The following is a 13,061-nucleotide window of genomic DNA, read 5'->3' on the forward strand; positions in this document are numbered from 1 at the left end:
TCAAACCCCTCTGATAGCCCTCTTAAACTTTGCTCCGAAAAACGCCACTAAGGGTCAAAAAAGATTGATCCATTTCAAGCTTCTGGGGGCAAAATTGACTATAGCTAAAGCATGGAAGAGCCCTACGGTCTCATTCACGTTATTTAAAAGAAAAGTATCCTGGATCATGACCCAAGAAAAACTATCTAGTAGTCTCCTGAATACGTACCAAAAATTTGAGACTATTTGGGAACCCTGGGCGGCCTATACTCACACCTTGCTTATCTATTGAGGGGTCTATCTCACACTATTAGTGGATCTTGGGACCTCCGGGGCGTATATGTATCCCACACCTACTCTTCTCCCCCCTCTCTTTTCTTCTTCTCGTCCGTTATCCCGCTTGTCTTCTCTTACCCCCTGGTCTCTCTGACCTTTCTCCACCCCTGTTGGTAGGTATCTACTTTTGTTAGGGTAACCATGCCAGGATTCTAGTTGATCCTGCTCTCCTACAGTCTCCCTTCTACAAGGACCTTTTTTCTGAAAATACTACTTATGCTTCTCATAGGAGCACAGACGTTACTGCCCTCCTGATTTATGCTCCTCACCAGAGACCATAGCAAATTACCTAAGCGGTCCTGACTCTTATCCGAACCGGCTTCACTATTTTGCATTCTGAACTCCCTCAGTCTGCTGCTGATCACTTATTCGGGTGGGGTCTTTCCTGGCTTTCCGGGCGACAGATTGTGATCCCATTGGGGTTGCCTGGGGGTCAGGGGGGTCCCTCCCGACTGCATGCTGTTCTACTTTTACTCACATTGCTCTTCTTCCATAGGAGCCTCTTTACCTGGATTGTTGTTTATGGCTGACATTTTTCACTCCACAGGTCATAACTTGTATGTTGAAGCTTTCTGTAAGTTACCTATTTATATGGCTAAATGCTGTTATCTGTTGATGGATTTTGTTTTGTTAAAACTTAATAAAAATCTTTGAAAGTAAAAGTTGATTTCTTTTGTATTATCCTATGAGGAACCCCTTTGTCCTTTGCTCAAGGAACAATATTATAAAATGTAATCCGGCACATAAGATTGCTTTTAACAGACAAATTAATAGGAAACCTTAACCATAACATGTGCTTCTTCACACTATAATACCTAATTACTTTCTGATAAGCAGATGTAACCTATTAATTAGATTTCTTTTCTCTCCTGTCCATCACAAGTCAGCAATATGGTGATTAAGGATAACAAACTCATATGAAATATAGAAGCAATTAGCAATCTATTACACATTCACTCGGGAATACTGTAAATATACAAAACCTACAGTGGGAATACATCCCTGAACATAATATGCATAATCAACAGACATGTTTTTCAATGTCCAAACCTAATAAATCCCCTTTTAAGACTGAGTACACTACATTCACTAAATATAATATATTAACTAAAGTGATCCAAGTCTATTGTTAATATCCATAAACTGTGCTGCTCAATTTATTGCCAAACAATGTGAAATTTTACCCTAAAATGATAATTGAGTATATTTAATTGAAGCCCCTGCAGAACATTTTCTAATAAGCATCCAATATGCCAGTTTATTTAAAACTTAGTGTAAGAATTATGCTAAAGTTATGCAATTGAGGTAATCACTCTATAAAGGAGGGTTTATTAATGCCACTACTGACACCAGTGTAGAGGGGTTTATTATTACTGCTCCTGACACCAGTGAAGGGGGAGGAGTTTTATAGTGCTGTCACAGACACCAAGGAAGGTGGGTTTAATATTAATGCCACTGACGCCACTGACACCAATTCTGGGCATGTTATATTACTGTACAGACGTCAATGAGGTGTGGGGTGGGGGAGGGGGCTATCATTAATGACACTGGTGTGCTATCAAGCTAGTGAAGGTGCAAGGAGTACAACAAATCCTTTATAAGGAGTATGGAAAAAGGCTTTTTTTTTATTAATACTGGTCTCTTTTACTACATAACTCTCTTAACCTTCTCCATTCCTGTTCCTTTTCCCTGGTTATTTCAAGATTATTGTCAGGTAAAGCAAGTTTATCCAGACAAGCAGTAAATCTGTATGTGAAGTTAAAACTTTTTTTTTTGAAAAGAACAAGCAAGGGTTAGAAAATCAGTCAGAATGTTTTTGTCCTAATGACAACTGTCTTTGGAAAAAAAAAGTAATTTGAAATCCAACTTTTTTTATGTTGTTAGAGGAGGATAAATCTTCCAATGGGGCTATCCATGCTGCTTCTAACTATCCAAGTCGGGATATCCCACATTTTGAAGAGATTTACGCTTCCTTTATAACATTTCCATGGGACTTGAAGTGAAAAGAAATATTACTAACAGACAGAAAAGAAAAACCTGAAAGGCTTAGGGCCCTTTCAGACGGGCTTTACGTCTGGCGGACTACGTTTTGCTCACTGGGGGGACCAATCCGCTGATCCACACTAAATAGATGGATGACAGGTCCATCTCCGCTCACTGTGCTGAGACGGACCTGTCAGAGCCCCCCTCTCCTCTATGGGAGATCAGAAGAAAATGGACCGCTTGTCCATTTTTATCTGATCCTATCCGATCCAATTCTCTACACGGATAGAAAATAGGGTTTCCATTCGTCTGGATTTCATGGAGAGGATCGGATCGGATAGCAGAGGGTGTCAGCGGAGATGTTGTCGCTGACATACGCCACTCCATAGGGGTGCATGGAGCATCCAATCAGGTCCGCCTGAAAAACTGACAGGCAGACCTGATCAGAAAGCCCATGTGAAAGGGCCCTAAGTGGATTGGCTACAAATACAGTAAAGTGAACTTTTTGGGCGCATTAATCAAATCTAGTGTTTAAGGGACAGGTTTACTTTAAATGAATAAATATGAAGGAAACCTATCTCATTTCAATGGAAATTCAAAGGTTCAGTTCACCAATATGAATAGGAGGTTTCACTACCATGCATTTGCAGTGAATCCTTAGGATTCACAAAGTTCCTGAAATATAGAATGGTGTCTGAATAAATTGCAGGCTTGCTACTAGAAATAAAGAACAAGCTGTAATGCAGTGTAGAGCCTTTATTCCAAGTCAGCTGAGTCACAAGTGCCAATATCTTGAACGATTGGATAATCCAGCCTTTTTTATATAAGAGGGTGGACTCAGAGCAGCCATAATCTCAGTGTATGTTAGAATTGTTAGGAAGAGGTGATAATTCTGGGCAGAGAGAAATATGTTTTTATTTATTTATTATTTATTTATTGTTCTTTCCAATATGGCATTGTTACATGTCACCCATGGCTTCCCATGCCTTTTGTTGACATTACATTTCTTATAAGCCATACTAATTGCCAGAAATGAAAAATAATATTTGCACTACAGAGACTAGAAGATAATGGGGCTCATAATGAAGTTTATGAACTTAAGGCAAGATTTGTAAAACTGTTGACAACATGAATGAACCAAACCTAGGCAGGTTTTCCCATTTCAAAATGTAATAGTGCTCATAATTTTTATCACATGATTCTTTGCCCCCAAACTTCCACCACATAGAAGTTTCACAAGTATGTTGTGTTTCCTGATCGTGCTTTCTTTCTACTCACAACGTTAGTGAGAAAATATACCCATTATTTACTCTCTACACACTCTAGATTATCTAACATTACTCTCTTTCTTGTAACGGTTACGTGGCTTTGAACGAATGATCATTGCTTGTGTCCTACTTGCAATGTTTTTGGAAACTACAATGCTACTGTTAATTTGCCCTGATTTTGGGTGCTGTTTATATGCATTTCTCATTATGACTTCATTGTTATTGATGCATATTTGTCTCTGTTGGTCCGCATCATAGTCACATTGAGTGTGAACTCTGTACCTGTTTTGTTTGACTCAATAAAGAATTTGAAAAAAAAAGAAGTTTCACAATTAAGAAAAGAGTAAAAAGTTGTAAAATCACATAATTACTTATAATGTTTTTTTCTGAAATCTGTATATCACATTTGGCATCCATAACAAAACACATGAGGCTCATGGCTAACCAACATTCATGATTGTTAGCCAAGCATTTTTAATCCAAAATGAAGATGACATAAAATTAGGAATTAACTTAGTGTATGTTCAGCCAAAACTTTTTTTTTTTTTCTTTTCATAAGCTGAAGAGAAATAGCAACAATAATAGAGATGGCAATAAAAGCTAATAGGGCATTTAGACCCCATTCAGACTAGCGCGACTTGTCAGGCGACCAAGTCGCCTGACAAGTCGCGGTCGGTCGCTCGCCATTGAGTAGTACAGGACCCGTTCTAATAGGATCGACACAAGTCGCTCCGACTTAGAAAAAGGGTCCTTTACTACTTTGGGAGCGACTTCCATAGACTTCTATTATGTGAAGTCTCTGCAAGTCGCACCGCTGTGCACCGCAACTTCAAAGGTCGCCCCTCAAAGTCGGATCACCTCAGTGTGAACCGGCTCTTAGCGTTCCATGACTCCAGTAAGGCTCCATTCACATCTGGGCGTTTTTGAGTGTTTTTCAGCTCCAAAAACGCTAAAAAAAAACGTTCCAAAACGCCCAACAAGTAAAACCCCATTCATTTAAATGGCCCCTGTTCACATCTGAGCGTTTTGCAAAATGCCTGTAGCTGAAAAAAGTACATGAGCTTATTTTTGGGCTGATTACCAGCGTTTTTGATAGATGTCAATGCCTGCCTCCAAAAACACCTGAAAAAAACGCCTGAAAATCGTGGTAAAATCGCGGTAAAAATCGCAGTAAAATCGCGGTAAAAAACGTGGCAAAACGCTACGCTCAAGTGTGAATGCAGCCTAAAAGAAAAAAAAAAAAAAACAATCACAGTTACAGTGCCAGAAAGTGAAAGGATAAGAGAAGAAAACAACTTTCCCAGTCTAGCAAAAATTAAAAAACAATTAATTTGTCGACTTAGGTTTTAACTTACTCTTCTTACTTTTGGCAATTGAACCTATACAGCACATGTGCTTGGAACAAACAGGCAACGTTTAAAAAATTGTATTTCCACAGTAGATATTTGTACAGATTTTGATTAGCCCTTTGTCATTTAATGTGTAGGCTTATTGGTGTTGAAAGATGACACATTTTTTTTTCTTTTCAGATACACTTTTCATTTTTCCTTATGCTTTCTTTGCTAGGGGTTTTATTTTTGATAGTTGATATGATTCAACATGACTATAGACTGAGGTGTACTTGATTTTATTGAATTTATACTTCAGTTCCTATATTTTATCTTGTCACGTTTTAAGTATGAATTTATTATCTGTCCATCACATTAAATTTGTGGAGAATTTAATTCAAAGCTGGGGTTGCAGTGCTACATAAAGAGATTTCTATATTCAGGAAAGAGCAACTGTACAGACTGAGCAATTCCATGAGGGTCATTTGGTCCACTACTAATGCTACTAATACTATCCTTAATTGGCCATTTAATAAATGCATTTGGAACCTTCATGGCTCTATTGTTTTCAATAGAAAAAATACAACTTTTTTCATCTCTAGAGACTTTCTTGTGCAAAAAAGTAACATGACAGGTGTCCATCGCAACTAACATTATGTGTAGGAATGTTTTGGTTTCTCTGAAACTTTAATGAAAATGGAGATATTTTGGCTAAATTTCATTATTTTGGCAAAATGCATTACAGTCAATAGGGAAGGCGAAATTAAGATGTTTTTTGGTGGTTTTAAGGGCTCAGTGGATTTTAATTGACTACTGTCTTGTCCAAAAATGCCTCTTATTAACTCCACTGTTTTATGTTTTCTTTAAGAGGACATTTTAAAAAAAATGTAAAGTGATAGGCTGCCCCCTTTCTTTCATTCTTTTTAATCTTGCATTGGACCCCTACTTCGTCTCCTCAAGTCCCAACCCACTTTCCATGACATAATCATAGTCCACAAAACAATTAAAATCACTGCTTTTGCTGACAACCTGCTCCTTTATATCTCACACCCAACATAATAATCAATAATTCCTTTGGCGTAATTTCAAGTTACACTATCAACTTTGATAAATCAAAGGCACTCTAGTTAACTATCCATCTTAAAACTCATTGGAGCAATCTCTATCCTTTTATTTGTTGCAGAGCAAAAGTTTCTTCTCTATAAGTATCTATACCTAAAAATCCCCATATTCTATATAAGGCTAATATTCATCCCCTGCTACATTCCATGAAAGCATAAAAGTAGCCTTTACTAAACGTTTTTACCCAATGGAAGTCCTCCCAAAGTTGTTCCAAGATTTAATCTGGGGCAGCAGAAGAGCAACAATAGGTCTGCGTATCTACAACAACCTCCCAGTAATGGTGGCCTTAATTTTTCTGACCTGGAACTGTACAACTTAGTGTCTCTAACTAGGTACATAAGGGACTAGATTCATTGCACCTTGATGTACACTGACATTGAACATGATCAAAATATGACCCTCCGGAACAACTTGCTGTATGTTCTTATACATAAGGAACTCTTCCCCATGGAGGTGTCAGCAAATCCCCTCTTGTACAACACGTGGTTGGCGTAGCATAAAATGCACACTCTTGCCTAATAAACAACCACACATCTCTCTTCCTCCCCCTATGGAACAACTCAGAACTTCCAGAATTTTCTGGCCTACCTCTCTTTAAGCAGTGGCACCTTGAAGGTCTTTGCAATATCAGACTCCTAGCCAATGATCTTCCAATTGAATTACACATGTTAATCTAATAATAAAGGCCTCCTCTTCTTTGCTTGCTACTTACTAGTGCAACCACCATTCAAATATTTCTTATTGCATGCCACTAGACTCAGCACCACTGGGTCTCTCTCAACATATACTAAAATTCTGTATACTGTCTTTCTTGATTTATTTATCGGCCAAATGTTGCAGCTGTTGTTCTTGTTAACTGCATTCTCACAATAAAATGTAATTTAAAGTAAATTTAAAGTACATCAAATACACAAATAAAAGGAAAGTACACAAGTGCAAAGCACAATAAATGAATATTCTAAATTACCTTAAATGCACTCCCCAAAGGAAGAAAAGATGCAGATCATTTTGCTTAAGCAGCTCAATTAAAAAAAAAATGACTTCTCCTTTTGGCAAAATTTTAGCAACAGCAAAATCAGCAATTTTGTGACAAAATCACTTTAGCTGAAAACCCTAATTCTTCCCCAGTAATGTGAGTATCCTGTATTTTTCAAAGCATATCTAGCTTAAACTTTTCACTAATTCCTCACAAGACATTCTAAAGGCATTATCTTCATCATATATAAATAAATACTGTATATATTTTAGATGGTCTTATGAATTTATATAATCTTATCAATGTGTGTCAATGCTTTAAACATTTGCATGGAGGCAGCCACGTTTCCTTATTAACCACTTTCCACCAAATCAATTACCTGGTACATCATTTGACTTCATGTGGTTGTACTGGGTTGATGCCTGCAGGGGTCTGGGCACTGCCCTGGGGTACATGTATCAAAGCAGAAAAATAAATAAATAGGAAAAAAAATAAAAGGCCTGGGAGATTCCCTTAAGATGCTTGAGAAGTGGAACATCTGTACAATGTATACAAACCATGTTGTGGAAAATTTGTTAGGATTAGTGTGGACATTTTTCAGGATGTGTATTATTTAGCTTGTCATTATGGTTCCTGTTGTTGGTTTGCTTGCAATACGCTCATTAAAGCGTGTACGGGCAAACCGGCATTGAGGAAAGACTACTGGCAGTGCAACCTTCCTTTAGATGTGTAGACGCGTTTGATCTACATAGACATCTTCCCCCGGTGAACACTCCATGCCCTATGCGTAGGTCTGTTTGCCGGTAGAGATCTATGTGTGTTGCGGTGTGGATTTCAAGGATCAAGCAGCAAGGATATGTCCACCAGTGGGGGCCCCTGTATAATGTGCAGATATGTTCGCTCTGCGGACCAACAGTTAGAAACACTCCCATAGGATTACATTTAACCCCTTGATCACCCACTGTGTTAACCCCTTCCCTGTCAGTGTCATTATTACAGTAACAATGCATATTTTTAGCACTGATTACTGTAGTAATGTCACTGCCCACCCAAGAGTGTCAAAAATGTCAGTTAGGGGTACGATCTGTCCGCTGCAATGTTGCAGTCCTGCAAAAAATCTCAGATTGCTGCCATTACTAGTAAAAAAAAAGAAAAACAATAAAAATGACATAAATCTTTCCCATAGTTAGTAGATGCGATAACTTTTGCGCAAACCAATCAAAATACGCTTATTGCAGTTTTTTTTACTAAAATGTTAAAAAAATTTGATTTTTACATTTTTTGGGGGGGGAATGTTATATAGCAGAATGTGAAAAATATTGGTTTTTTTTTCAGAATTGTTGCATTTTTTTGTTTATAGCGCAAAAAATAAAAACCACAGAGGTGATCAAATACCACCAAAAGAAAGCTCTATTTGTGGGAAAAAAGTGCCGAATCGCAAAAAATGGCCTGGTCATTAAGGTGGGAAATCCTTCCGGTCCAGAAGTGGTTAATATCCAAAAGTTAACTTATTAGCGCAACGGAGTTACTTGCGCATCAAGCATACATTAAGATCCCAGACGCCTACTAAAGAAAAACTGGCATTTACAAAGACAGTCATTGTTAATGGCAGATCCCCCCAAAAGAAAAAAAAACATAGGGTTCAACCAAAGAATTCACAAAAGACCTTTATCCTTGTCCTGTGGTTTCTGTGGTCTGTAAGCGGGGGGCTTTTCAGGACCTGGAACCTCTTTAGCAATAAGGAGATACTCCTCTCTGTGTAAATAAATTGGGGTACTATGCACCCTATGCACCCTCATTCATTCAGAAAAAAAGTGAAAAGTACAGATTCCCAGCAGTTAAATGAATGGGGCCAGGTGATGTTACTAGTTGTGAACATGGTGGGTGCTAGTACCTGCCAATTCTTTAGCAACCATTTTCAGCAAGAAAGCTGTCATGTATAGTAGCAGGATTTCTAGTGCTACTATACATGATGTTCAGCCCCTGCTAAACAAGTGAAAATTACAGTGTTCAGAGAAACACTTGAACAGTTAGAGTTTGGTCCAAACACAGAACTTTGAACTCATCCCTACTGAAGATTGGTTTTAAGCATCCTTTGTGTCTTTCAGTTGACTTATTAACACACAAATGTAGTATTCATTTAGACAGTTTGTGCACCAGCTTAACTCCAGTGCTCACATATTATACCTTAGCTACCATAAACTAAAATGGTTTACAGTAAACATAAGAGTATGATTCAGACCAATAACTGACATTGAACTATTGAAAAAAACCATGACTACTCATCCAAGGCTATAACTCAAGGCAGCAAAATGCACTATGTTTAATTTTTTGCATTGCTATGTACACAGAAAATGCACTATAAACATTTTCCAAAGTTCCATATGCACTTTTGACATTTACAAACATTTGGTGGGTAATAGCTCTTCACAGAAGGAACTTAGAACACTTTTACATTCATCATTGGATTGTCTCTCACTATTGGCGGGTCTATGCTCAAGGAGCTTATTGCACCACTGGGGAACTTGTTTTTCAACGTGGCACTTTATCAGTCAGTCAGAAAATAAAACAGCCCACAAATTGTGTGGAAACTAACCACAGAAGTAGCAAGAGACAATTGGTTACACGTGAAACTAGACCCTAATAACCACCTAAGAAAGTTTCTAAACTGCTCAATTTAAGTTTTTAGAGACCTACCTAATAAAAGCCAATGAGATGACATAGTCTGGATTGACAGTAATTGTCCAGTCACAGTCCCTACTGTGTGGATATGGGTGAGGAAAATTTGGAGACAGAATAAAGCCAGCAGTCCCTGTTAGATTGCCACCACATGGAGCTGGAAAATAGTAATAGTTTGTTAGTTATATACAAAATATATAATTTAAAATTATTTTAAAGAACTAGGCAAATATCTGTAGGGTAGGAGCTGAAGACAATTATGAATTAGCCAAAATATAATATGATAAAGTTTCTCAGGTTAACATGTTGTGTGTATTTGAATATCTAATTCAGAAAAAGAAATTCTGCCAGACAATGTTAAAAAAAAAAAAAAAAAATGAACACATATTTTACATCTATGTCACTTCTTTATATGCATAACTCATCACAATGCTTCAATACAGTATTTCTGCTAAAAGTACTATTCATCTGCCAGGAGTCACATGGAACTCAAAGTATAGGTGTAACATGGAATATTTGGTTAATATGTAAACCCCGTATCACTGGCACAGCACTCCTTCATGTACTAAGGGCCGATGTTGAGTAATAAAGTATAGAAATTTATTAATCTCTACTAGTAACAACAGATGTGCCATATCTACTTGTAACATTAATTGCACGTCTGTTGGTATATGTGGAATTTTATAAAATTTCTATACGTTTTTGACCATTTTTAATCCTTTGTCTTGTAGCTGTGCATTTATTTATGTCCTGTAGCTTTTTTATTTTCCTTATATAATTTGTAATTCTTGTCAATCTGTCAACCCGTCGGTGCTCTTTTAAAGAAATCATTGAAAAAAAATGTTTTTAAAATATTATATTTTTTTCTTAAAGAAAAATGTATATTAAAGTAGAACTATAGGCATTTTTTTCCATTTTGGATAGAATAGAGGGTGGGCTATAACCCCTGTAAGGTTTATTTTTAACATCTTTGTCCTACTGGGGAGATTTATGTTCACTTCCTGTCCCATAGCTAAACAGGAAGTGAGAGGAAATCCCTGCAAATTAATGGGATCTCTTGGGGACCCCCAGGTCACCAGAGCTAGTGTCTACATTGGAAGGTTTCCTCTCTATTACTTTTCTGGAGGCAACCCAAAATCTCAGATTTTCTTTTACTTTCACTTTCACTGATAATGGTAAACAGGACAAAATGGTAAACAGGAGATGGTGAATCTCCCTAACAGGGACACAGACAGCAATAAAAAACTGACCAGTGTTCAAATCCATCTCCCCTCTATCCAAAGCTGTAAAAAAAGTATTATCTTTAGTTATACTTTAAATTAGGGGCATATATGTCCAGCAGTATACATGACTTCCTCCAAAAATTCACCGGTGGTGAATCAATCATTCATTTAAAATAATGTAACTGAAATATTCATCTGCAGTGAATGTTTGGTGAATATCAGATTAAATGTTTTATAGATATGTTCATTAACACTTTAGTTATATATTACTAATAATAATAATAATAATAATCATGTATTCAATCATATTTATCCTACTATACATAAAAAAGGGTTGATTCTGTTTTCATTTAATTTCAATAACGTCAAGCATGCATATGAACATTAAAAAGAAGATTAAATTTACCTATGCATGATGGAGGACTTGGCTGCCAAAAGAATCTGTTATCTACTTGAATACAGGTTATTCTTTCCTCCCCTTGTAATTCATAGCCGGGGTCACATTGGAAAATAACAGTATCCCCTGGTTCTCTTCCATCCCCATTGCGAGTGCCATTCATTGGAACCCCTGGATCTCTACAGGCCGTAGCCACAGAGCCTATAGACAAAATATCAAGTACTTGCATGATAAGCTAATATTTAAATTTTAAGGAATAATACAGGACCAATTCAGGGTAACAATAACCATGCTTATTAAAAAGTAAATCCAAGCTATCTGAAAAAAACACTGCCACCATGCTAAATGTATAGAGTTCACTTATTTTATCTTGGCACAGGATTTACATCATTGACCATAAATCCTTGTTGCCAGAGTGAGAAAGGATTTGACAGTGCACCTGAGTAGGACTTCCACCTATTTCCAATCGTTTTATGCTGTACAGTCTTTGTCTATCAGAACTACAACTCCCTGCACCGAACAATTTCAAAAAAGTTTCAGTTTGGAGAAAAGTTTAGCTTTACTGCTGGGCCTTCTCTGCTGTTGGATATGTTTCTTTATATATTTTGAACATGGTATTGGCTTTAAGTGTAATCCAACAAACTTTTAGTCAATGCCCATAAACTAATACTGTATATATGAGTTACAAGGACACAAGTTTAAACACAGGTCACATTCTGTATACATAATATATGGTCCTATTAAAGAACCCATCTATTAGGATTGTTAAATTACATAACCTTATAGTGTTTTCTTCATTGTATGAGTGGGTCACCTCTGTGTATTGAAATACTAATAATACTAATGCGCTGCCAAACTGACTCTACCACCATAAATCCTTCATTGACCCAGCTGCTGCAATCCCAAAAAAGTGTGTGTGGATCACATAAACAAAAAAAGAACGATAGTATAAAGTAGTGCGCTGCTGTGAATAATGAAATAAAACCAAAGCTGCAATAAATATACAGGTTACAAACTAATACTAAAACCTTCCACCAATGATTAGAATCACACAAAAGTGAGTAAAAAAATGCAAAAAACATTAAATAAGTGCAATTCCTGTGTTATAATCTGCTGTCCTTCTGGGTGTGACAACACACTCCCAGTGCTATAAATAATGAATTCTCCTAATGTTAACTAGTGATTCAATCCTTCACCAAAAAACCTTATGTTAGGGAAAATGTGGTAAGTAAAACCAAATCCAAAAACTTTCTGTGATGTGCACCACCATGCAGAGATTTCAGATGGTCCCGTAGATAGACCTATATGTTAGAAAAAGAAAAGCCTTTTGAGACCTATTCTAATGCCTCTTACACACGCATCGATTATTGGCTGAAAAATTTTTGGCCAACGTCCGATCGGCTGATTTTCGGCTTGTTAGTATGATGCTTTCGACAACCGACTCCGAATTTTCGGCCGAAAAAAATCTGGTGTGCAGGCTATAAAATTTTTTTGGGCCGTCAACACAACGGCCGATTTTCCGTCAGTCAGTACAGATTTCGGCAGACAAAAATCTGATGAGCAAGACTGGGCATGCTCAGAGAAGAAAAAACACACGGAAAGTAAACCAGCACATGACATCACTTCTGAAGTAGATTTTTGTTGGCCGAGAAAATTCATGTGCAGTCTAGGCACATTCCAACCAACAAAACACCACTCTGGACAAAAGTCGGACGATCAGTCGGCCGATAATCGTTGCGTGTGTACGAAGCATTAGGGAGAATCAGACAC

General features: G+C 37.2%; 1 protein-coding gene across 1 annotated transcript in view; it reads right to left on the reverse strand.

Annotated features, from left to right (window-relative positions):
• The window catches only part of CSMD3 (CUB and Sushi multiple domains 3), a 1,619,578-nt gene that overhangs the window by 608,290 nt on the left and 998,227 nt on the right, over nucleotides 1–13,061 (reverse strand). Inside the window, exons 28-29 of the mRNA XM_082258441.1 lie at nucleotides 11,301–11,492; nucleotides 9,690–9,828 (exon numbers count right to left, since the gene is read on the reverse strand). Of these exons, the coding sequence (XP_082114567.1) occupies nucleotides 9,690–9,828; nucleotides 11,301–11,492 (331 nt within the window). The remainder of the gene's footprint in view (nucleotides 1–9,689; nucleotides 9,829–11,300; nucleotides 11,493–13,061) is intronic.

Source organism: Pelophylax lessonae, assembly GCF_965119305.1.
Source record: "Pelophylax lessonae genome assembly, chromosome: 5".
Taxonomy (NCBI): Eukaryota; Metazoa; Chordata; class Amphibia; order Anura; family Ranidae; genus Pelophylax; species Pelophylax lessonae.